Below are 26,925 nucleotides of genomic sequence, written 5' to 3' on the forward strand. Positions count from 1 at the left end.
AAAGCTTTGCGTTCTGTCTACATAGGTCCACAGGGCATGGACGGGACAGAGAAAAGCCAGGGCTGGGTCTGCCTACACAGAGGGCAGCGCTTGCAGGTTCACCACCTGATCCCTGAAGGGTGTAGTGGGGACCTTGGGCACGTATCCAGGTCGGGGTCTCATGATTACATGAGAGTTACCGGCCCGAATTCCAGGCACGATTCGTCGACCGAAAATGCCTGCAGGTCCCCTACCCTCTTGATGGAGGCCAATGCAGTCAGGAGTATCGTCTTTTAAGATAGTACCTTTAGCTCTGCTGACTGCAAAGGCTCAAAGGGCGCCCTCTGCAGTGCGTTAAGCACCAGAGTCAAGTCCTAAGAGGGTAAAGAGGGAGGCCGAGGCAGATTAAGTCTCCTCGTCCCCCTCAGGAACCTGACGACCAGGTCGTGCTACCCTAAAGACTTACCATCTACCATGTCGTGATTTGGAGTGATAGCGTCAACATACACTTTGAGGGTGGAGGGAGACAGCCTTCGCTCCAACATCTCTTGTAGGAAGGAAAGCACTAAACTGACCGAACACTTTCGGGGGTCTTCTCGGTGAGAAGAGCACCAGTTGACAAACAGGTTCCACTTCAACGCATAGAGTCGTCTTGTAGAGGGCGCTCTAGCGGAAGTGATGGTGTCCACCACAGCCTGCACGATTGAGCAGACCCAGAATGTGAGTGGCGCGAAGCGACCTCAGATGCTTCTGACTCAACAGAAGGAGATGGCGAGCGAGTTGTGACATGCGACGGGAGTGTAGACCAGCTTGTTTGTTGATGTACACAGCAGCCGACACAAACTGTTAACAACTCCAGGCAATTTATATGCCATTGCAGTTGGGGTCCCGTCCACAGCCCCGAGACTGCAAGCCCGTTGTACGTGGCTGCCCAGCCGGTGGTTGACAATTTGGGTACCAAAAAAAGAACAGAAACAAACGACCAAAGGATTCTACCGCGGCCCTCCTCCTCCTCCAACTCTAGACGGCCTGTCTCAGGGTCTCTTCCGACGGCGCTTGCCACCTGGCTTGGCAGCGGCCTGAGTGGGCTGGACGTCCTTTCCGCGGCTAACTCCAAGTCCACGGTGCGATGTTGCCTGAGCTGGGGCGGGAATTGGGGCGACTGCAGGTGGGCTCTCTCAGTGACGGGCAGACAGAGGTGCTGCTGCCAGTGACAGGATGTGTTTGATGGCCTCCGTCTGCTTCTGAGCAGCCGAGAATTGTTGGGCGAAACTCTCGACCGCGTCACCAAACAACCCGGCCGGAGCGATGGGGGAGTCCAGGAACCGATACTTATCGGTCTCCCTCATGTCAGCCAGGTTGAGCCAGAGATGTCGTTCCTGGACCACCAAAGTGGACATCGCATGGCCAATAGAACGGGCGGTGAATTTCGTCGCCCAGAGGGTAAGGTCCGTCGCCGTCCGGAGCTTCCGGAGGAGCTCTGGGTCAGGCCTACCCTCGTGCATGTCCATGAGCGCCTGGGCTTGGTGCACCTGGAACAGACTCATTGCATGCAGGGCGGATGCGGCCTGGCCACAAGACCTGTAAGCCTTCGCAACCAGGTTGGAAGTAAACTTACAGGCCTTGGACGGGAGAGGTGGATCCCCTACGCCAGTTGGAAGCGGTCGCCGGACACAGCTGCATCGCGACGGCCCACTCCACCGGCGGGATTCCCACGTAACACTTGGCCTGCACGCCATCGAGGGTAGTGAGGAGGGAGGAGCCACTAGCTCTGCTTCTGGCACTGCAGTGTAGTCTTCGACCTGAACGACGTTCGGCTCCGAAGTGAATGACAATAGTGCGTGGCGATCGCTTCCGCTTTATACCTGCGCTGCGGGTTGGGGTGCGGTATGCAAAACATGCACGCCAATAGCCATTGGCCTGTTCTCTTTAATCTCGAAGCTGATATTGGCTCCCAGAAGTGATCCCAATTGGTCCGGTCAGTCCGACGTACGTTCCCTGAAAGGGAACCTGCTCTAGTAGAGCCAACTTAAGTTTCATGACAACATCAAGACTGAGCATAATATGTTTCTAACATTTGTTACTGTACTGTGAGCTAGCTAGAACAAACATAATGGCATCTATAACATCTATAACAATAACCTGTAACCCTGGTAGGAAAAATGTCTATTCTATTCCTCTGATTTGAATTCTCTGTTTGTGATCAGATGATTTTAAGCCGATAAACTCAGGGAAAGTTTTTAGTCCAATGATCCAATGATAATTAGATAATTAATTTGAACAATCAGTCCAAAACAGCGCTAACGTAATGTAAAAAAAAAAAAAAACATCCTGACTACGTCATCAAAGATGGCAGAGAGAATAAGAGGGCCAGTTCTCAGTGAATTATTCATCCCAGTGTGTCACCCACATGAGTGAGTCTGAGGCCAGAAAGCTTTAAACTGAGCAGCAAGTCCTAAACACTTGATGGAAGATGAAAGTATAATCATATTATCCAAACTATAACTTATAGCACACACCTACCACCAAAGGGGCATGCAGAAGAACCCAGGGATAGTGAGGGCCAGCAGCAGCATTCTCCAGTCTCGCAGGAAGTAGGCAGCCAGCGGAAGCATCATATACCCAATAGAGAAGAAAAGACACACACCCAGAGTGGAGTAGATGTCACGAATGGATGGGCTCAATATTTCCATTCCTAGGAGAAGGACATCCCAGAAAGAATAGTATTTTAATCCAATTCTACAGTCTGAATTATTAAGAGTATTTTCCAAGTAGATTCTGAGACAAAAACATGCGTTTGTTTTCAAATGCATTCTAAAAATGTTTTAGCAGAACATATGTGCTGCTAGTCATCATTTTCAATAATAAGCCAGTATACACCGATCAGGCATAACATTATGACCAAATATTGTGTTGGCCCCTCTTTTGCTGACCCGTCGAGGCATGGACTCCACTAGACCCCTGAAGGTGTGCTGTGGTAACTGGCACCAAGATGTTAGTAACAGATTCTTTAAGACCTGTAAGTTGCGAGGTGGGGCCTTCATGGATCGGACTTAACTTACCACAGATGCTCGATTGAATTAAGTTCTGGGGAATTTGGAGGCCAAGTCAACGCCTCAAACTTGTTTCCCAGCAGAACATTCCCTAAAGCATCACACTGCCTCCGCCGACTCACCTTCTACCCATTGTGCATCCTGGGGCCATGTGTTCCCCAGGTAAGCCACGCATATAGCCTAGAAATCTAGACGCAACCTAGTGGCAGCAAATCTAATCTGCTATCAATTTGCGTGCAGAGGGAGTTTGAAAGACAACCGACCCAGCCATCCATGTAATGTAAAAGAACACGTGATTCCTCAGACCAGGCCACCTTCTTCCATTGCTCCGTGGTCCAGTTCTGATGCTCACCATAGACAGTAAAAGAAATGGACTGAGCTATCCCATTGACTTCTACGGCGTTAAGTGATGTCAATATAGGAGCACTCACTTCCTGATGGCGGAGCGAACTGCGCAGGCTCAGACTGAGCTTGAGGACGTAGATGTGACGTGAGCAACCTGTCTGACAGCTGTAGGTCTTCTAGTAGTTGTGGAAAATGAAATCTGAATCACGTTGTTTAAATATTTTCTTCCGTTGCTTTTGGCTCACTATGGGCTTCTCTCCATTCTTCTCCCTTGACTTTATCAGACTTTATGTCTCCACGTCCCCCCGACTGCCTCATAGACAGTAAAATATTGCCTGCGAGCGTCTCCTCAGGTCTATACGGTAATTTCTCAACTGTGCGACAGAGTCGCGTTGGTTATGACGCAATCATTGGCCTATTTTTACAAAAACAGCTTCTGCGGGGCGATAGTGTAAGATACAAGGTAACGGAGCCTTTTATGCATTGTCGTGTTTCTTTAGAAATAAACAATGGACAAATGGAGTCTTTAAACGTCTCAGATGTAAAGTTATTCACTGTCAAAGTGATTCAAAAATGAATGGGAGTCAATGGGATGCTAATGGCTTGGTTAGCAATGGCAGCCTCTAGGGGTGGAACGCTTTCCGAGCGCTAGATTACCCCCTTGATGCTCACGTGCCACTGTTGGTGCTTTCAGCGGGGTCAGGGGTCAGCATGGGCACCCTGACTGGTCAGCGGCTATGCCGCCCCATACACCTCAAACTGAGCTGCTCTGTGTATTCTGACAGCTTTCTATCAGAACCAGCATTAACTTCTGGAGCAGTTTGAGCTCCAGTAGCTCGTCTGTTTGATCGGACCCCACGAGCCAGCCTTCGCTCCCCACGTGCATCAATGAGCCTTGGCCGCCCATGACCCTGTGGCCGGTTCTCCACTGGTCCTCTTGGAGCACTTTTGATAGATACTGACCACTGCACACCGGTTAGGTGGACCAAATTACTCAAAATGAAATAATAATAAAAAAAAATGAATTCAATCAAACAACAATTAAATGTACCAGTTTATTCTGAAATAATTATATAATTAATTAAATAATTTATTTATTAATTTAATAATTAGATAATTAATTTAAATATAATTTAGATAATTAAATAAATAAATGTGTCTATTTATTTTGTAAAATTACATGAAATTGTTTAATATATTTCATAATTACCTCTTTCACACACACTATTGTTGCGTTTAAAAATCTATTTTTTCATTATTTAATGTGCTTTTTTAAAAAGCCGTTTTTCATAATATGCTGCATTTACGAACTTGACACCTATTTGACGAATCATGCATTTCCAAAGCACGATTTTCCCAAATATTATTTTCATAATAATAGAGGACATTTCACAAATGCCAATCAACAGGCAGTGGGCGGTGCTTGGTGCTGATTGGTTTGAAGTTGAAGAGTAGGCAGACATGACAGATTGATCTGTGTGTGGTGTGATGACATCACGGGACACCAAGGGTGCTTCTCATTTCTGATTTGTGACTGAAAATGTATTTTGACTCTAAAAACCTGAAAACTATGAGAACTGTGTCTGTGTTTAAGGCAGTGCGTTTTTATCTTGATCAATTCCTACCGCCATCAATTCCCCTATTTCCCCTTGCCACTTGCCAGATCCAGACCAAAAAAGGCATCAATCTGAAAGGATTATCCAATCAGCACCAAGCACCGCCCACTGCCTGTTGATTGGCATTTGTGAAATGTCCTCTATTATTATGAAAAAAGTCTTTGGGAAAATCGTGCTTTGGAAATGCATGATTCGTCAAATAGGTGTCAAGTTCGTAAATGCAGCATATTATTATGAAAAACGGCTTTACAAGCACATTAAATAATGAAAAAATTGATTTTTAAACACAACAATAGTGTGTGTGAAAGAGGTAATTGTGAAATATATTAAACAATTGCATGTAATTTTACAAAATAAATAGACACATTTATTTATTCATTTAATTATCTAATTCATATTTAATTAAATAAATTATCAAATTATTAAATTAATCTTTTTCATTTTGAGTAATTTGGTCTCTATAGACAGCCCACAAGAAATGCAGCATTGGAGATGCTCTGACCCAGTCTTCTAGCCATCACAATTTGATGTCAAACTCTTGTCAACTCTCACCCTTGTCAGACTCACTCAAATCCTTATGCTTGGCCATTTTTCCTGCTACTAAGGCCCCGTCCACATGGAGACGCGTTTAGCTGTATATGTATACATTTTGTACCGTATCAGCGTTTCGTCCAAACGGATCCGGCGTTTTAGAAGCATGCATCCGATATTTTTCGAAACCGGGTCCCAAAGCGAATAAATCTGAAAACGATCATCTTCCGTCTTCGTGTGGACAGCGAATCCGTATATTTTCTGAAACGGTGATGTCATCACACTACGTCCAGCACGGTGAAAGAGGTAAGGGATACAACTACGGGCACTGGGCATGCGCACATCAATATCGCCTCATTTAATGACCGTATCTGCATTACTGTAAGGGTGTGTTTTGGGTTGGGGTAGGTGTAGGCATGAATAAAATACATCTGTTAAGTAGCAAATGTATTTATTGTTATTTTATTGTGAGATTTTGCCTCACCTCCAACCACTGCTATACCCCTGCTAGCCACAACTCTTCTTCTCCGTTTTTAGTGTATTTCTGTGGCAGATAAGGTGTTAATAATTTCAAAATGTTATGCCTGATTGGTGTATGACTGAAAACAGTACAGTAATGTAAAGCAAATAATAAGTGTATACTAAATAAATCACAGCAAATCAAAAGCCTTTACCTAAAGCAAATGCTGTCAAATAGTTTGAAATCTGGCCCATTCCAGCAATGAAAAACAACAAGCAAAAAATCAACCAAGATGGGGAGAAGACTTGAATGAAGGTGAATACCGTCTGAATCGCCATGGTAACAAACAGCACTATTTTCCTGCCAAACCTGGAAACCAAGAAGAAACAAGTTTATTTCCAATAAAGAACTTTCCAGTTTTCACAAGATTGCAGTGACTGAGCATGTTTTGGTCACTTCCTATATATAGTCTACTGCTTTCACAATTTGAATCCGATACATCAGTGGATCTGTGCATTAAGCTGTTTATGTATTAATTACTTAATACATTGAATTCAAGAAAAATGGGACAATTTTTGCCATTGGGACTGGGAAAAAAGACCTCAAATATCTTCTGATATTTCGGCTGCTTTTGGAACTATTTTCATTTGGTAGAGAAATATATACAAACTAGATGGCCATTTTTGTTGTGAACACTAATGGCTTGCTTTGATAGGAGTTTCATAAACATGAATTTGATGCTTTCTAACCTGTCAGCAATCTGTCCAGAGATGAAAGAACCAGTCAAAACACCAGAGAAGAAGAGCGAGGTGGTCAATGGCACTCTCCAGTCATCGGAACACACCAAATCCCACTGCCATTGAACAAACAATTCAGGTTTTGAAGTGATTATATCCATTTGAGAAAGAAAAAAAAAATCAAAGTTAAGTTGTTAAAAGTTACAGTCAGACTCATGAAAGCCACTGAATTTACATTATTCTGACAATCTGTCATGATATAGGAATATAGGAAAATTGCAGACCGGGGCTAGTTGTCAAAAGGGCTATAACAGTAACCTTATGGATTTTTTAATCACAGATGTAAAAAAAGTATTATTTACTGATTAATATATGAACATATAAGATATAATCAAGAGTACTGCTTATAAATGTCAATACCACACTGATATTGTTTTAAAATTATTTTGTTTAAATCTGTTGTTCCAAGTATTGGTTTGATTTTACCTTAATATCTTTTAGTGATATTATATCTTTTGTTTTGTTTCATAATTATCTGTAAAGCCATTACATATCCAATTATAAGAGTCAGTAAATACATGACGTAGAACCCATTTCGTTTTTTTTTAAATATTTTGTTTGGCTATAACCCTGGAGTGCGATGCCGTTGACATCCAAATAATATCCTCTGTTCCAGTGATTTTCTTTTTCACAGTGACTCCTAATTTTATGATGTGTGAAGCTACAAAAGTTGTAAAACGAATGTCATCTTGAACTGCTTGATTTGTAAAAAAATAAAAAATAACCCTTTCATGAGCACTTAACTTCACTATTCTGATTTGTAAACAGTTTCACAGCACAGTCTGGCTAAGTTAACTCTTTTCTGAGCTCTTAACTTCACTACTGTGATTTGTGAATGGTTTCACAGTGTAGTTTGGGCCAGCTAACCCTTTTCTGAGTGCTTAACTTCACTATTCTGATTTGATAAGTGTTTCACAGTGCAGTTTGGGCCAGCTAACCCTTTCTTGAGTGCTTAACTTCACTATTTTAATTTGTGAACGGTTTCACAGTGCAGTTTGGGTCAGTTAACCCTTCCCTGAGTGCATAACTTCACTATTCTAATTTGTGAACGGTTTCACAGTGCAGTTTGGGTCAGTTAAGTTAACCCTTCCCTGAGTGCATAACTTCATTATTCTGATTTGTGGAAGGTTACACAGTGCAGTTTGGGTCAATTAACCATTCCTTGAGCGCATAACTTCACTATTCTGAATTTTTAAAGGTTTTACAATTCAGTTTGGGTCAGTTAACTCTTTCCTGAGTGCTTATCTTCACTATTCTGGTTTATTAAATGTTTCAAAGTGCAGTTTGGGCCAGGGAGGGTGGTCCAGGGGCTAGAGCCACTGCCCTTCTTGCCCTTCTCCTCTTCTTATCCTCAAAGGATACCCATTAAAGCTTTATGTTATCGCTCTGCTAAAGGTCCACTGATTCCACTAATCCTGTGTGTTTTTTCCAGCTTACTCCCCAGAAATCCTTGGAATTATTGTCTAATCAAATTATTGTACCCCATTTAATATATATAAACACAAAATTGGCTGTTGTTGAAAAAAAAATTACAAGGCTCCACAAAAAGAAGACAGAGAAAAAGAGCAAATGAAGACTGCTGAAGCCCATTCCACATTGCAAACATTAATTCAAAGCCCCAGCAAGACAGCATGTAAATCATCATATAGTGTTTAGCAGACAGTTTGTCACACTTTAACTCCTCTAAAGTATATTTCCCATAGCATTGTCTTTGTTGATACTAGTAATCTATAACATACAAATCAAACAAATCAGTATAGTGAAGTTAAGCGCTCAGGAAAGGCTTAACTGACATAAACTGCACTGTGAAACATTTAACAAATTAGAGTAGTGAAGTTAAGCACTCAGGGAAGGGTTAACAGAACCAAACAGCACTGTGAAACTTTTAACAAATCAGAATAGTAAAGTTAAGCACTCAGCAAAGTGTTAACTGACCTAAACTGCGCTGTGAAACCGTTCACAAATCAGAATAGTGAAGTTACACACTCTGGGAAGGGTTAACTGACCCAAACTGCACTGTGAAAAATTAACAAATCAGAATAGGGATGTTAAGCACTCAGGAAAGGGTTAACTGACCCAAATTGCACTGTAAAACATTTAAATAATCACAATAGTGATGTTAAGCACTAAGGGAAGGGTTAACTGACACAAACTGCACTGTGAAACATTTAACAAATCAGAATAGTGAAGTTAAGCTGTCAGGAAAGGGTTAATTGAGAGAAACTGCACTGTGAACCATTTAACAAATCAGAATAGTAAAGTTAATCACTCAGGAAAGGGTTAACTTACCCAAAATGCACGGTGAAACATTTAACAAATCCGAATAGTAAAGTCAAGCGCTCAGGGAAGGGTTAACTGAACCAAATTCCACTGTAAAACATTTAAATAATCACAATAGTGATGTTAAGCACTAAGGGAAGGGTTAACTGACACAAACTGCACTGTGAAACATTTAACAAATCAGAATAGTGAAGTTAAGCTGTCAGGAAAGGGTTAATTGAGAGAAACTGCACTGTGAACCATTTAACAAATCAGAATAGTAAAGTTAATCACTCAGGAAAGGGTTAACTTACCCAAAATGCACGGTGAAACATTTAACAAATCCGAATAGTAAAGTCAAGCGCTCAGGGAAGGGTTAACTGACCCAAATTCCACTGTAAAACATTTAAAAAATCACAATAGTGATGTTAAGCACTCAGGGAAGGGTTAACTGGACCAAACTGCACTTTGAAACTTTTAACAAATCAAAATAGTGAAGTTAAGCACTCACGAAAGTGTTAATTGGGACAAACTGCACTGTGAAACATTTATCAAATCAGAATAGTTAAGTTAAGCTCTCAGGGAAGGGTTAACTGACCAAAACTGCACTGTGAAACATTTAATAAATCAGAATAGTGAAGTTAAGCGCTCAGGAAAGGGTTAACTGACCAAAACTGCACTGTGAAGCATTTAACAAATCAGAATAGTGAAGTTAAGCTCTCAAGGAAGGGTTAACTGACCAAAACTGCACTTTGAAACATTTAACAAATCAGAATAGTAAAGTTAAGCGCTCAGGAAAGGGTTAACTGACCCAAACTGCACTGTGAAACCTTTAACAAATCAGAATAGTAAAGTTAATCACTCAGGAAAGGGTTAACTTACCCAAAATGCACGGTGAAACATTTAACAAATCCGAAATAGTAAAGTCAAGCGCTCAGGGAAGGGTTAACTGACCCAAACTGCACTGTGAAACATTTAACAAATCAGAATAGTGAAGTTAAGCTGTCAGGAAAGGGTTAATTGAGAGAAACTGCACTGTGAACCATTTAACAAATCAGAATAGTAAAGTTAATCACTCAGGAAAGGGTTAACTTACCCAAAATGCACGGTGAAACATTTAACAAATCCGAATAGTAAAGTCAAGCACTCAGGGAAGGGTTATCTGACCCAAATTGCACTGTAAAACATTTAAATAATCACAATAGTGATGTTAAGCACTCAGGGAAGGGTTAACTGGCCCAAACTGCACTTTGAAACATTTAACAAATCAGAATAGTGAAGTTAAGCACTCACAAAAGGGTTAATTGGGACAAACTGCACTGTGAAACATTTAACAAATCAGAATAGTGAAGTTAAGCTCTCAGGGAAGGGTTAACTGACCAAAACTGCACTGTGAAACATTTAATAAATCAGAATAGTGAAGTTAAGCTCTCAGGGAAGGGTTAATTGACCCAAACTACGCTGTGAAACCGTTCACAAATCAGAATAGTGAAGTTAAGCGCTCAGGAAAGGATTAACTGACCAAAACTGCACTGTGAAGCATTTAACAAATCAGAATAGTGAAGTTAAGCTCTCAGGGAAGGGTTAACTGGCCCAAACTGCACTTTGAAACTTTTAACAAATCAAAATAGTGAAGTTAAGCACTCACGAAAGGGTTAATTGGGACAAACTGCACTATGAAACATTTATCAAATCAGAATAGTGAAGTTAAGCTCTCAGGAAAGGATTAACTGACCAAAACTGCACTGTGAAACATTTAATAAATCAGAATAGTGAAGTTAAGCGCTCAGGAAAGGATTAACTGACCAAAACTGCACTGTGAAGCATTTAACAAATCCGAATAGTAAAGTTAAGCTCTCAAGGAAGGGTTAACTTACCAAAACTGCACTGTGAAACATTTAACAAATCAGAATAGTGAAGTTAAGCTCTCAGGAAAGGGTTAATTGACCAAAAATGCACTGTGAACCATTTTACAAATCAGAATAGTGAAGTTAAGCTCTCAGGAAAGGGTTAATTGAGAGAAACTGCACTGTGAACCATTTAACAAATCAGAATAGTAAAGTTAATCACTCAGGAAAGGGTTAACTTACCCAAAATGCACGGTGAAACATTTAACAAATCCGAATAGCAAAGTCAAGCGCTCAGGGAAGGGTTAACTGACCCAAATTGCACTGTAAAACATTTAAATAATCACAATAGTGATGTTAAGCACTCAGGGAAGGGTTAACTGGCCCAAACTGCACTTTGAAACATTTAACAAATCAGAATAGTGAAGTTAAGCACTCACAAAAGGGTTAATTGGGACAAACTGCACTGTGAAACATTTAACAAATCAGAATAGTGAAGTTAAGCTCTCAGGGAAGGGTTAACTGACCAAAACTGCACTGTGAAACATTTAATAAATCAGATTAGTGAAGTTAAGCGCTCAGGAAAGGATTAACTGACCAAAACTGCACTGTGAAGCATTTAACCAATCAGAATAGTGAAGTTAAGCTCTCAAGGAAGGGTTAACTGACCAAAACTGCACTTTGAAACATTTAACAAATCAGAATAGTAAAGTTAAGCGCTCAGGAAAGGGTTAACTTAACCAAAACTGCACTTTGAAACATTTAACAAATCAGAATAGTAAAGTTAAGCGCTCAAGAAAGGGTTAACTGACCCAAACTGCAATGTGAAACATTTAACAAATCAGAATAGTGAAGTTAAGCGCTCAGGAAAGGGTTAACTGACCCAAACTAAACTGTGAAACTGATCACAAATCAGAATAGTGAAGTTAAGCGCTCAGGAAAGGATTAACTGACCAAAACTGCACTGTGAAACATTTAAAAAATCAGAATAGTGAAGTTAAGCCCTCAGGGAAGGGTTAACTGACCAAAACTGCACTTTGAAACATTTAACAAATCAGAATAGTAAAGTTAAGCGCTCAAGAAAGGGTTAAGTGGCCCAAACTGCACTGTGAAACATTTAACAAATCAGAATAGTGAAGTTAGACACTCAGGAAAGGGTTAATTTGGACAAACTGCACTGTAAACCCGTTCACAAATCAGAATAGAACAAATGTGGTTATTTCTAAATTTGTGGGTGTTTTCAAACTGATGGGTGTTTATAAATCATGCAATGAAAACGATCCCATTCACTCGATCCCACCCCTAAACCCTACCCACACTGTGATGTGGGTAAATCAAGTTTAAAAAAAGTCACTCTATTTCCTTGCCCACTGATCTAGTAACTCCTATTACTATCATGCAGAGACATATGCTTCCTCAGGGAAGGGTTAACTGACCCAAAACTGCACTGTGGAACACTTAACAAATCAGAATAGTGGAGTTAAGCTCTCAGGGAAGGGTTAACTGGCCCAAACTGCACTGTGAAACATTTAACAAATTAGAATAGTGAAGTTAATCACTTACGAAAGGGTTAATTGGGACAAACTGCACTGTGAAACATTTAACAAGTCAGAATAGGGAAGTGAATCACTCACGAAATGTTTGCAATAGTCTATTTGAGCCGACCTGGCTAGATTACCATTATTTAAACACATACATGGCGTAGACCGTTATTCACTATATCGCGTAGCCTGTGACATTATTTCACACAAAGGGCAATGAGAAACACTGAAACATCATATGTGATTGTGAAATTTTCCACAAATCATACTTAATCTAAAACACTAGCTTTTGTATTGCAGCATTCTGTCTGTGTGTTTACTGACATTAAACGTGAAGAACGTAGCCTACGCGCAGTTTTCATATGAGACTAGGCTCCTTAGTCCTCAGGGGGTTACGCAAACTCTATGGTGACAAACGAGCAAAAATGTAAAATCGTTTTGTAGTCAATAATACTTCATGGCATGTGTCTATTAAGAAACAAATTTCACAAAACTTTTACCTTTGAAAAAGTTCACCGGAATAAAAAAGTGACTTCTGCCCTACTCAGGGCCGTCGCTATAGCGGAGCGACAGGTGGAGACGAACCGGTCCGCAGCTGCAAGAGCGCCCGCAGCAACAGCCCGTGCCCCGGGGCACCGCTACGGCCCTGCTCATTACTCCCGAATTTGACTTTCAGCTGGGCATACGCACATTGGCTCTGGCAGAAGTAAGGAGAAAGCATCGAAAAACGAACCTCTGTAACAATCGTGGAGATGTACGTTCCTTTATCATACACCCATCCGTCCAAACAGGCTTCTCGAGGAATATTTGAGACATTCACATCCACCCACGGGAGCAAACCAATGTCCGAGTAATTCTTGATGATGTCCACTCGGGGTCTGGAGCATTTGCTGAGGCGAGAGTCCTCCTCCTCCTCCAGAGGAATAGACGCGTTTCTCCATTCATCCGTGATGTTCAGAGCCGCGGGGATGAGGCAGTGATGAGCGGGGGTATCGCCCATGAAAACCATGGATAACCCCGTGAAGCCATTGGGAATAATGCTAAAACACAGAAGAGCGAACACAGTCCTCTGGAAAGGCCCCCAGTCCCCCAGGAACGCGGTGCTGTCATCGTAGTCTGGAGAGTTCATGATAGTCGCAGACTAACTTCAGGGGAAAGTGAGAGGGGAAGACACTAAGACACTTCACACATTTTACCCCCACCTTTTTTAAAAAAAAAAAAATAAAATAAAAAAAAAAATAAAAAAAATTCACGTTGCTGTTTAGGGCTGTAATTAGTAATTTGCCTCCTCCCCTCGGTGTGTAAAAAAATACGCTGTTACGAGATTCTCGGTTTATCAGATCTTCCAGCTCTCATGAATATTCATGAGTTTCCATGCAAGTGGAACTGAGAATTATAGGGCAGATTTTTTTTTTACTTTCTCAGTTTGTGTAAATCCACTTTGGGGTTCAGATGAATGGGTTTCTAACCTCTGTGAAAAAAAAATCACTCTTGGTGTTTTGATGCCAGAAGACAGACTTTATTAGAAATATTATTTTTACACAGTTTAAAGCTCTCTCCCCAGGTGGGGTCAATATATCTCAGACATTTTCCAACTCAGCACCAATTCTTTGTCAATTCTTCCATTTGTTGGTTATAAATCCAGTCTGTTTTGAAAAGGGGAGCGAGAGACACCAAGCTATTTATATGAGTGATCCCAGCTCATCCAAATATTCTTTAATGGCAGAAATAGATCAAATACAGTTATTAACTTTTTATATCAAATAAGTGGAGTGGTGGGCATGAGGATGTGGAAGCTGCCTGAGGCGCTCTATTCTTAGTGTGCTTTCACTAAATTGCTTGAAATAACTTTGGGGTTTTCCTCAGATTGAATGAGCAGCTGTGAGAGCTCTCATAGCTCTCTTCCGAGGCCACTTCCAATTCGGAAAGGCTTATTTTATTTTCTCTTTGGCACGATACCCTGCTAAAAGCAATGGCTTGGGGTTTGGACGGTCTGGATAGCAGATGCTTTACTCTGCCCCCTTCCTTTGGGAGTTTAGCAGACACAGAGAAGTTCTGCTTAACTTTGCAGATTTTCAACCTGTTTTTAATTGTTACAATGTTGGTAATACACTCACCTAAAGGATTATTAGGAACCCCATACTAATACTGAGTTTGACCATTTTGCCTTCAGAACTGCCTTAATTCTACGTGGCATTGATTCAACCAGAGATGGGCATTAAATACATGGAAATGTATTTAAAATACAAATACAAAATACTGTGAGGAAAATTTTATTTAAATACAAATACAAAATACTGTGTGGAAAAATGTATTTAAATACAAATACAGTATTTTGTATTTTGAAAATACACCAAATACATGTGAAATTGGCAATTCAGTGAAGGTATTGTAATGTCATTTAAAATGCTGGAAGACATTAGTTAAAGTGTTGATGGTTAACAGTGTTCATTTAGTAAGAAGTGGTTCTAACTGTTAGTGCTCGTTCACTTTAAGGGGTGGAGTTCCAGCCGGGGGGGGGGCTAGAGTGGGAGTTGAGAGAGGAAGCGGGTAGTTCAGAGAGAGAGCACGGGTGATAACGCATGTTGTGTACGGCGTGGGTTGCGGCCAGAACAGTAACCCAGCAGTTCATTAATAAAGTATTCGAACGATATCGAACAAGCCTGGTTATTATAGTAGCGGGACGCTACATTTGGTGTCAGAAGTGACGGACTTCAACGCAAGATCTGTGAATTCGCCGAGATGGACTACGGGGCGCGGCCGAAAGTGAAACAGGAGATGGCGGAGGACATTGAAAAGGGAAAAGGCGAGTGCTTGTGGACACACGGCCCGACGGCAGACCCACGCTGGGTTTCGAGCGATGCAGCCAGGATGAGAGAGGCTATGATGCTAAAGGCTGCTGAAGCTGGATTCGCGCCTCCCTTCGCCCCGCGCGGTGAGTTTGTACACCAGCAAAGTGGCGCCGACATTACAGCGCATGTGCGGGCCGGCACGACGCATTCTCGCAAAGATGTGAAGACGCGGGATGTAAACAAACATGGCGGCGCCCAGGCTCGCGGCCAATACATGAGTGACTCAGACACGCTCGCAATCAAAACACCACGGTTCTCGGGTAAGACTGATTGGGATGCATTCAAAGCCCAGTTTGAACTGTTAGCAGATGCTGCAGGCTGGTCTGAAAATCACAAAGCCTTGCAGTTAGCGCTGTGCCTCACTGATGATGCGGCTGCCTGCCTGTTGTTGTTGAGTCCTGCAGAAAGGAATGATTATAATGCATTGGTAGGGGCTCTTCATAGACGGTTTGGACAATGTAGCCAGCCTGTCCTTTTAAGGACAGAATTTCATAACAGACGCAGACGACAAGGTGAGCCCCTCCGCATTTTGGCCAATGACATTGAATGCTTATGTAAACGCGCCTATGCTGAAATGCCACCATCAGTCCAGAATGAGCTTGCTAGAGACAGATTTATCCAGGCGCTCAGCCCAAGAGAGCTCCGTATACAAACGCAGCTGGCTCACCCAATCACACTGAGTGAAGCGCTGGAACTGGCTATTGAAAGGGAGATTTTAGGGGCTGAAATTGATGCAAATGAGGTTACTCCAATAGTGAGAGCGGCAGAAATGACTGAATTGAGCCAGAGGCCACCTGTGTGGATGGATAATTATACAAATGCTGCCACGCTGCACCCGGGCCGCTCCGCCTCAGAACCCCGCCCACGCCGCCGACCTGCAGTTTGCTGGGGCTGTGGCCAAACAGGCCATCTGATCAGACAGTGCCCTAGGATTGGTCAAGTGCAGGGAAACGCCCTGGGGCCCGTGTAGATGGGGGGGCACGGGCCCGTGATGATATTTCCCATACCTCGCCCCTGGCTGAGGACGAGGGGCAGCGAGTGGAGGAAGGGATTAAACTGCGACCTACAGAAACTCTTATGGTAGTTGGCTGGTCTTATGTAGGAAATTTCTGCCACATACCCATTACAGTGGCAGGAGCCGCTTGCACAGCCCTTGTTGACACTGGATCAAATGCAACACTGGTTCGACCTGATCTTGTTCCTGTGGGGACAGCTTTGGAACCAACGTCTGCTCGCCTGAAAACTGTGACTGGTGACTTTGCGCCAATAAAAGGGAAAGGTCTCTTCCTGTTTGACATAGGAGGTCTGTGTGTGTCATTCCAGGCATGGGTGGCTGAAGTGCAGGACCCCTGCATTCTAGGACTGGATTTCTTGAGGGCCGTTGGCTGTGTGCTGGACCTATGTAGGGACTTACTTACCCTCCCTGATGGCCGTTCAGTACAACTGACCCATCCTGCTACAAGTCTGACCCCAGTGCCCCTAGCTGTGTATTCAGCAGACACATCCAGGCATGCCCTCGGAGCAGAAAACCCAGCCGGTGCGCCAACACCCCTCTGTGTGGAATCACCGCCCATTAGTTTGAATTGTTACGCACACCACACCCCCGATTATAAAGCTGCATCCCCTCCCTCCTTCCTTTCGCCAACACATGATGACTATTGTTTGGACAGTGGATTGAGCAGAGACGAGAGAGAGACTCGGATCTCGGCTGTGAGAGACATTTGGTCCAAAAACTGTGATGGCTTAAGTGAGGAACAAAAAGTGCGCTTGTGGGAAGTCATGGAGGATTTCAAGGACATTTTTGCCCTTAATGAGAAGGAAGTAGGCCTAACCCATTTAGTGCAGCATATTATTGACACAGGTGATGCCCGCCCGACAAGAGTAAGGCCACGTCGTCTCCCCCTTGCTCGACAGGAAGCTGCGGATAAGGAGCTGGAGGAAATGCTGCAGGCAGGTATAGTGGAGCCCTCAGAGAGCCCGTGGGCTTCAGCAGTTGTCATGGTGCCGCGGAAAAATAGTCCCAGATGGCGGTTCTGCATAGACTATAGGCAGCTCAACAAAGTTACGAAAAAGGATTCATATCCTCTGCCTAGAGTGGATGAGTCCCTCGACTTGGTGGCCGGTTCTTCCTGGTTCTCCACCCTTGACTTGAGGAGCGGCTACTGGCAAGTGCCATTGTCTCCTGAATCTGCTCCCAAAACTGCATTCCGCACAAATAGGGGTCTCTGGCAGTTCAAGGTCCTCCCATTCGGGCTCTGCAATGCTCCTGCCTCGTTTGAACGGCTCATGGACAAAGTGCTGGCAGGAGTTCCTCGCCGTGAATGTCTTGTATATCTAGATGATCTACTTGTCCATGGTGAGTCGTTTGATGAGGCCCTTGACTCCCTACGTCGGGTGCTAGAAAGAGTGGCAGCGGCAGGCCTGAAACTGCATCCAGATAAATGCCACTTCATGAGGCGGGAAGTTGAGTTCCTTGGACACAAGTTGGGGAGGGAGGGCATAGGCACCCTGGAGGACAAAATTCACACCATTAGAGACTGGCCAACCCCTACAGACCTGAGACAACTGAAAAGTTTCCTGGGACTAGCCTCTTACTACAGGAGGTTTGTAAGGGGATTCTCAGGCATAGGGGCGCCCCTCTTTCACCTACAACGGAAAGACCATGCCTTTGTCTGGACGGATGAGTGCCAGAAGGCGTTTGATACCCTTCGGCTAGCTTTGATTGAAGCTCCAGTTCTCGTTCCACCTGACACAAAACTGCCTTTCATTTTAGACACAGACGCAAGCAATGTCGGCATGGGCGCGGTTTTATCGCAGGAGAGACCAGACGGAGAGAAGGTGGTGGCATACTTTAGCAGAGTCTTTAATAAGTGTGAGAGGCGCTATTGTGTCACCAGACGTGAGCTCCTTGCAGTGGTAATGGCAGTGAGGCACTTCAAATACTACCTCTGTGGTGCTCCATTCACAATAAGGACAGACCATGCTGCGCTCCAATGGTTGATGTCCTTCAAGGAGCCTGAAGGTCAAGTAGCCCGGTGGCTGGAAGAACTCCAGTCATTCGACTTCACAGTAGTTCATAGACCCGGGGCTAGCCACACCAACGCCGATGCTTTGTCACGTCGCCCCTGTGCTGCCGAGGGCTGCCGTCACTGTGAGAAAAGAGAGACACAGGAGAGGGAACTGTGTCTGGAGAACGAGCCGGCACAGCCTTCATGTGGGGCACTGAGGGTGGTTGATGCACCAGAGTGGAAATATCAGCAGGAGCAGGATGATGATTTGAAACCAGTGCTGCGCTGGCTGGAGGCACAGCGGAGACCCAATTGGGGGGATGTTACGGGGTGTTCGTTGGTCACAAAGGGACTGTGGTCAAAATTCAACACACTGCGGCTGAGCGAGGGAGTACTCCAGCGGGCATGGAAGGAGCCTGCAACTGGGGAGGACAGATGGCAAGTGGTAGTGCCCAAGACACTGAAGGAAGCAGTGTTAACTGCTTGTCATGGGAGTACGGGGTCAGGCCATTTCGGGGTGTCCAAATCACTCCGCCGTCTTCGCCAAGGGTTCTACTGGGGTCAGCACAGAAGGGACATGGAGGATTTCTGCCGCAGATGTGATGTCTGTGCAGCTTACAAGGGTCCGCTTGATCAGTCTCATGCCAAACTTCAACAGCAGGCTGTAGGAGCACCAATGGAAAGAGTAGCTGTGGACATCATGGGCCCCTTCCCTGTTACTGAGAGAGGTAACCGGTTCATTCTCACCGCAATGGACTATTTTACAAAGTGGCCAGAGGCCTATGCGATACCAAACCAGGAAGCAGAGACAGTGTCTGATGCACTGGTGGAGGGGATGTTCAGCAGGTTCGGTATGCCAGAGATCATTCATAGTGATCAAGGGAGGAATTTTGAATCCAAGCTGTTTACGGCCATGTGCGAAAGGCTTGGCATAGAGAAAACACGCACAACACCCCTACACCCCCAAAGCGACGGCCTTGTGGAAAGATTTAACAGGACCTTGGCCAAGCAGCTAGCCATCCTTACAGCTGACCACCAGCGAGATTGGGACACTCACCTCCCTTTCGTTCTCATGGCCTACAGATCTGCAGTACAGGACTCCACACTATGCACCCCTGCATTGCTCATGTTGGGGCGTGAGCTACGGACCCCCCCAGAGTTGTTGTTCGGGAAGCCCCCAGATACGCCGAGTGTACCAGCTGGACCAGAGTATGCAAGGCAGTTGCAGGATCGGATGGAAACAGCCCATGTGTTCGCTAGGGAGCAAATGGGAAAGGCTGGCATGAGACAAAAGAGGAACTATGATGTTAGAAGCAAGGGCAGGGACTTCCAGGCTGGTGAGTCAGTTTGGGTGTATAACCCGAAAAAAAAAGAGGACACTCCCCGAAGCTTGACTGCCACTGGGTGGGCCCCTGCTTGGTTCTAGAGAGGGTGGGAGAGGTAGTGTATAGGGTGCAGATGCCGCCTAGAGGCAGGAAGGTAGCCCTGCACAGAGACAGACTGGCCCCATACAGAGGCAACCTGACCGCCTCTTTCGAAAAGCGGAAAGCCAGCCCCCTTGCCTCAAAAAACAGTGTTGACCCCATGCCCACGCCCCTCACCTCAGTTGTTCTTGAGTCCCTTGCCCTAAACACCCCACATTCAGCCACTTACCTAGAACTTTCCCCTGCTTCCCATGTCCCAACCCCCCATACTCTGGCAAGCCCAGACGCTCAGCTTGATAGGCGGCCAAGGAGGCAGAGGCGCCTGCCTGGACACCTTAAAGACTTTGTCTGCCCCCTCGCGGAGGAGGGTTCTTCTTATTAAGGGGGGGGCAGTGTAATGTCATTTAAAATGCTGGAAGACATTAGTTAAAGTGTTGATGGTTAACAGTGTTCATTTAGTAAGAAGTGGTTCTAACTGTTAGTGCTCGTTCACTTTAAGGGGTGGAGTTCCAGCCGGGGGGGGGGGGCTAGAGTGGGAGTTGAGAGAGGAAGCGGGTAGTTCAGAGAGAGAGCACGGGTGATAACGCATGTTGTGTACGGCGTGGGTTGCGGCCAGAACAGTAACCCAGCAGTTCATTAATAAAGTATTCGAACGATATCGAACAAGCCTGGTTATTATAGTAGCGGGACGCTACAGTATCCATATTAGGCTGTAATCTATCTGGGCCAGTGGCGGCTACTGGTCTGTCAGAGAGGGGAAGCTCATTTTCGGCCAATTGTCTTATTTATTTAAAAGTAAATTCTGCCCTATATTCCTTTTCAAGAAAATGGTCTGTTACCCTGTGAATGAATGAACGATCTAAAAAAAAAAAATTAAACTCTGTAAAACTGAAACAAGGAAGTTAGTGTATAATTGTGTGAAATGTATGATGAAAATCAAGCAATTTCGCCAAGCAAATATCAAAGAAATAGGTTGCAGCAGTTTTTATTTCGACTGAACTTGAGAAATCCGCGATGGGACTGAGCGCGAATAGCTTCAGTGATTCCTTATAGTACAGAATCGCTGTCAGTCAAAAGGAGATGCAGACCCTCCAATCATCACGCAGAAGCTCGGAGTCCGGGCCAGCCCACTCCCCATTCACTCCCAGAGACGCTGAGCGTCCGTGGGCGGGACATAATCGCAGCGTTTATCCAATGACCGTCTAGCTTCGAAGCGCTGAAAAAAACCGTTCAAAGCAGCCCCATTGAAGTCAATGGACGCTGGGCTTCAATAGGGAAATGCACTGACCCTGCGGGAATGTATGAGAAGGAAATCGAGTCAGCCGACCTGCTATATGTAACTGATTCTGAACGAACTCGTCTTTGAGATGACCGTTTTCTAACGCATTTTTAGTCAATACAATGTTGATATAATAGTACATATTTGACCATTAATTTTGTGACATTATAAGGGAAGCCGAGCTTCCCTTGCAGTCTTAAAGAAATCGCCACTGATCTGGGCCTATTCTGAATGCCAAAAAGCATTTAGATGTGTGCAACTGCTTAGAAACTTTCGTTTTCAATTTGAATTTGAATTTCCTTTAGCGGCAGTTATAATAACACAAATTACGTCAATAACTCATCCGCCCTTACTTCTTTTTCCACTCCAACATTCCCATTATTCCTGCCCACTAAAAGCTGCACAGATATATGTGCTTACCCCGATAGGCCTATCTATGGAAATGATTTAGAAAAAGTTCCATCGATTCACATTTTATATTATTTCACGAATCTACGATATGTATTGTCATATGATATCACTCATCCCTAACATGCAGTAACGTTAATACTTCAAACACATTTGACAAGCTACTTTAATCAACAAGTAGAATTGAACATGACATCCTCACCTTATTCCAACAATTTTGTAAAGTTGCCGATCCAAGGCTGGGTTGTACTAGCCTAGAAATCTAGACGCATCCTAGCGGCAGCAAATCTAATCTGCCACGAGTGCCGTCTAGCAACTCTCAATACACTTCTGAGCTGTAAAAACCAAACTCTGGTCGGGCCAATCACATCGTGTATAGAGTCGGTGGGCGGGGCTTAACATAATGACGGCAGAGTTGCGTTTGCGTGCTTCTAGTAAACACAGACGCTGGCGAACGGCGGTCTGTCGAATCAGCTTTGGCCGTGACTCTGGAAGACTTGAGTTAAGCTTTTCTCTGAGAAAAGAACAAAGAACGGCACTGAAGTCATTCTTAAGAAGGGAAGATGTGTTCGGAGTTTAGCCGACCGGATACGGCGGATGTTTAATCTATCAATGAGCTCTGCTTCACCTTCGTTGCTCTGGTTGGTTGTAGCGCTATCCTATCGCGTGCAGAGGGAGTTTGACAGACAGCCGTTTATCCGCCCCTCAGATTGAGCCGTCAATGGTGAGTTTCCAGACCAAACATCTTGATGTGGGTCCGGCTTGTCAGGCTAGGGTTGTACAGCTGCGGCTCACCTGAATGAATGTTGGGGGGAGGGGCGTGTCTGGTCTGAACTAGTAGATGCATGAAAACAGCTCCTGATAAAGAGGTTGCCTGGCTCAAAGTATTTTGAGTATTTTGAAAATACAAAAATACTCATCTTAAATGTATTTAAATACAAATTACATTCGATTTTTTCGATTTTATTTGAAATACATGTATTTGAAATACTGCCCATCCCTGGATTCAACAAGCTGCTGAAAGCATTCTTTAGAAATGTCGGCCCATACTGATAGGAGAGCATCTTGCAGTTGATGGAGATTTGTGGGATGCACATCCAGGGCACGAAGCTCCCGTTCCACCGCATACCAAAGATGCTCTATTGGGTTGAGATCTGGGGACTGTGGCGGCCATATTAGTTCAGTCAACTCATTGTCATGTTAAAGAAACCAATTTGAAATGATTGGAGCTTTGTGACATGGTGCATTATCCTGCTGGAAGTAGCCATCAGAGGATGGGAACATGGTAGTCATAAAGGGATGGATTGGTCAGAAACAATGCTCAGGTAGGCCGTGGCATTTAAACGATGCCCAATTGGCACTAAGGGGCCTAAAGTGTGCCAAGAAAACATCCCCCACACCATTACACCACCTCCACCAGCCTGCACAGTGGTAACAAGGCATGATGGATCCATGTTCTCATTCAGTTTACGCCAAATTCTGACTCTACCATCTGAATGTCTCAACAGAAATCGAGACTCATCAGACCAGGCAACATTTTTCCAGTTTTGTAGTGGAGATGAGTGGTACCCGGTGGGGTCTTCTGCTGTTGTAGCCCATCCGCCTCAAGGTTGTGTGTGTTGTGGCTTCACAAATGCTTTCCCCTTGGGGCATGGTCCTGATGACACATTCAGAGATTTGTAATGATATACTTATGAGTTCATAAAATCACGTTTTTTAGGACAAAATTCAAAATGGCCGAAGAATACAATAGCCAATATGAGGTATCATTCAACTCGGCATGAGGCACTGAATCAGAAAATAGCAGTTTAAATATTTGGACAAACCATTTTGAAGTTACAAGCAAAAAAAGGGTAATTTTTCATATCTCTTGGCCAGTTGGTGGTGCTGTGTTGAAATTGAGCATGTAGCCTCAGGTCATACTAGGGATGACATGTACCAAGTTTGGCTTGAATACACTAAAGGGTTACAGAGATTTTGCATTGCATTCAATTTGGTGTGTTCTTTGCATAATTCGAAAACTGTTGGCTTCATCAAAAAGCTTTTGATAACTTTTTGCCAGACTGGTCTGAAAATGATCTGATTGGGGTTTGTTGAAAATTGGATGAACCACCTAGGACAGGGGTGTCCAATCCTGCTCCAGGATGGCCACTATCCTGCAGAGTTTAGCTCCAACTCCAATTATACACACCTGAACCAGTTAATCAAGGTTTTATTAGGCATACTAGAAACTTTTAGGCAGGTGTGTTGAGGCAAGTTGGAGCAAAACTCTGCAGGTAAGTGGCCCTCCAGGACCGACTTTAGACACCCCTGGGCTAGGAGGAGTTTGAAAAATAGTTTTTTCCAAAAATGATGGAAAATTAAACTCTGGAGAAGTGGTGGCGCTAGAGGGATTTAATTAGAGACTCCGAATTTGCTGTGGTGAACGTTTGGACTGTCCTCAATCAGTGTACCAAATTTCCCATCTTTTTACCATACGGTTCTATGGGTTGCCATCAGGGCTTGACATTAACTCTTTTGCTCACCAGCCACTGTGGCTAGTGGTTTTCCAAAGTTACTAGCCACTCAGCATTTTCACTGGCCACAATTTTGCTGTTTGGAAATTACATTGTATATGTTTAAAGTTGACTTTGGCATGCTTAAATTACTTGATTTTGAGTCATTTTACTTGATGTAGAAGATTTAAAACCCTGTCAAACTTTCAAATGCAGAGTGACCCCCCCCCCCCTCTATTTAATATATATATAAAAAAATGCCCTGAGCAAATTACAAAAAACAATAGTAAAAAAAAAATTCAATAAAAATTCAGATACTAATACATATTTATTTAATATGTATACATTTATTTAACGTCTGTAGTTGTTTGATTAACATTAATGACAGACAGGTATTTAATTGGGCTGCTGAATGCATGGATGTAATATTTTTGACACATATTCAGTTATTACCCACCTGTTTACGTACACTAAAGCCATTCTTGCAATGGAAATTGTGCACGACTGCGCGTGTATTTGACTATTCAATTTCAGGAGCAAGGAGAACTGATCACAAGTGCGACAGAGAGCGCACAAGAGAGCGTGCACGCGAGAGAGCGCTTTTGTTGTGTGTCATTCGGCACGATTCCGCCAATCTCGCCTTCACTAAGTATAAAGAATTGTAGCCAATTTTGTGATACGACGGTCTTGGCATTTCATTTAGCTGTAAATTATATTCAACCCGCCAAAGTGGCTAGTGGGAGTGGCTGCCCTACCCGCCACAGCTGAAATCTACCCGCATTTGGCGGGTTGGCGGGTGTTAATGTCAAGCCCTGGTTGCCATAGACTTACAGAGGGGAAGAAGATAAATAGATACCTTCGGTGCATGGCCCCTATTAAGAGATCAAATGAGTTCAAACTCTTCCCTCAGAAGTCACATGAGGGTGGATTGTGAACTTCAGTTGTCTCATATGCAAAAGGCAGAAAGCCAAGCCAAATTTGTCATGACGTCAACTCAACAGCATACTCCATGATTAAGAATTCAGGGTTAGGGTAAGTTGTTTGATTAACGGGACATTTTTACTCTCCAGTTGTTATAATTTCACTCCTTTGAAGACTTAACTTTTGTCTGCTGTCCTCATCATTTAATCCTGTTTTTAGTGCTCCTCAGCCTGAGATAAAAGCAATGAAATGTTTTATTTTTTACTAAAGGTAACATCATCTAATCTATTTAAAAATCCCAAACTCTGAACTGAATTTAGAATATTTCATATTTCATCATTTTTAAGACTGCATTGATTATGAGGGTAGGAGTAATAATGCCCTAACCCTTTTATGGCCTCAAGGAGACCTCATCCTGGACTTGTTGTCATACATCAACAAGCTTAAGCCTGGGGTCCATTCTTCGTAGGTGGCTAACTCAGTTAGCTGGCTTTGATTGTTGACGATCTGGCATGATCTCGGATTGTTTGGTTCTTCAACGCTCATCCTGGACTTGATAGCAACAGGTCCGTAAACTTAAACCTGCTCATTTCATGTAAACAGGATTAGATTGCATCTTGAGGTGATACTTAAAATATCTCCCAGCCACTGCTACTTTATTACAAGAGTTCATTACTGAACCAGGGGCAATAATAACTGTAAACAAAAATAATAATAGTATTTTAAAAAATTGAAAATGATATTATAATATTGTGTATATTATAGACACTTATGACACTATAGAGATTTATGTGTGATGGAATAATTCCTTTATAATTGTATTGAAGTCTTACACACATGAAGTACAGTTAATCTGAGTCATGCATTAATTTGAGAGATAACTGATATTATAGGATGGCTTGATGCAGCACATGAGATGAAACTGCTGTGAGACAGAAAGTCTAGTATTTACTGAAAGGGTAATCCACAATCAAAGTCCAAAACCAGGCAAAGGTCATACACAAGCAAACAACAGAGAAATCCAAACGAACAGGCAGAGAATTAAAAAACAAAACACAGGAAGCCCAGGATACAACGGCTCAGAAATGCAGTTAAGACAACAATGAATGTCCATTTTGCCGATTTCGAGATTTTTCGACGGATTGAATGTTCAGGTTAATTTCCGTATACAGTATGCTTCACATATCTAAATGGCTATCTAAATATCTAAATGACCAATGAAAAGTTGTGAAATCATGTCATCTGATTTTCACGCACTGTATATCCTTTTGGTGTCGAAGTTGTCAATCGCGCCGCATATCTCCCACCCTGTGGAAGCATCTCGTCGGTCTCGTGAAGTTTCATCGTATTGTGAAGATGTTAACGCACGGATTTCCGAAGTGAAGTGAAACAATGTTGACTGGGCAGAGCGCTATATTTTTTCTGATCTATTTTTCTCCCTTCCTTCAGGATGTCTGCCTCTTTAAAGGAGCTGTGTGAATTGATGAATGTAATGAAATTTCTTTCATTAATGACTCACCCCAATGTCGTTCCACAGCCGTAAGACCTCTGTTCATCCTCGGAACACAGTTTAAGATATTTAAGATTTTATCCGAGGGCTTTCTGTCCTTTGAATGTAAGTGTATGCACACTATACTGGCCATGTCCAGAAGGTAATGAAAACATCATCAAAGTAGTCCATATGAGACATCAGTGGGATAGTTAGACTCTTTTGAAGTGTCGACAATACATTTTGGTCCCAAAATAACAAAAAATATGACTTTAATCAGCATTTTCTTCTCTTTATCTTTGCTATCTAGCTACACAGAGCTGTTGTTAACTGAGAAGATGCACAAATAAACGCTGAAAATAATGGTGAAATATGAAACGCGACTTGGCCATTCTAATTAATGATAGGAAGAACGCGTATCGGCCACCGCTACTGTAAAATATGCACATATGTCCATTTAAACTCAATTTTGGTCAAATGTCGATTATATCATTACACTGGCAAGAATATGGTTACATGTAAAGATGCGTACCAAAGATGACAACGCTACATTCAACTGCTTTTGACATACAGTGTTTTTTTTACTTCCTGAAAAGTGACCGTTTTGGACATACGTGAGTT

The 26,925-nt window shown here is 43.3% G+C and overlaps 1 protein-coding gene across 3 annotated transcripts in view; it reads right to left on the reverse strand.

Annotated features, from left to right (window-relative positions):
- Positions 1-13,583, reverse strand: part of LOC137045814 (solute carrier family 22 member 4-like) — a 55,834-nt gene extending 42,251 nt beyond the window's left edge. For all 3 annotated transcript variants that reach the window (XR_010898846.1, XR_010898847.1, XM_067422715.1), the window contains exons 1-4: positions 13,162-13,583; positions 6,734-6,837; positions 6,199-6,353; positions 2,503-2,674 (exon numbers count right to left, since the gene is read on the reverse strand). Coding sequence is in view for 1 of the 3 variants with exons in the window: in XM_067422715.1 (XP_067278816.1) it covers positions 2,503-2,674; positions 6,199-6,353; positions 6,734-6,837; positions 13,162-13,557 (827 nt within the window). In the remaining 2 variants the exon portion in view is untranslated. The remainder of the gene's footprint in view (positions 1-2,502; positions 2,675-6,198; positions 6,354-6,733; positions 6,838-13,161) is intronic.
- Positions 13,584-26,925: the final 13,342 nt, after the last annotated feature.

The sequence above is a fragment of the Pseudorasbora parva genome, chromosome 18, assembly GCF_024679245.1.
Source record: "Pseudorasbora parva isolate DD20220531a chromosome 18, ASM2467924v1, whole genome shotgun sequence".
NCBI lineage: Eukaryota > Metazoa > Chordata > Actinopteri > Cypriniformes > Gobionidae > Pseudorasbora > Pseudorasbora parva.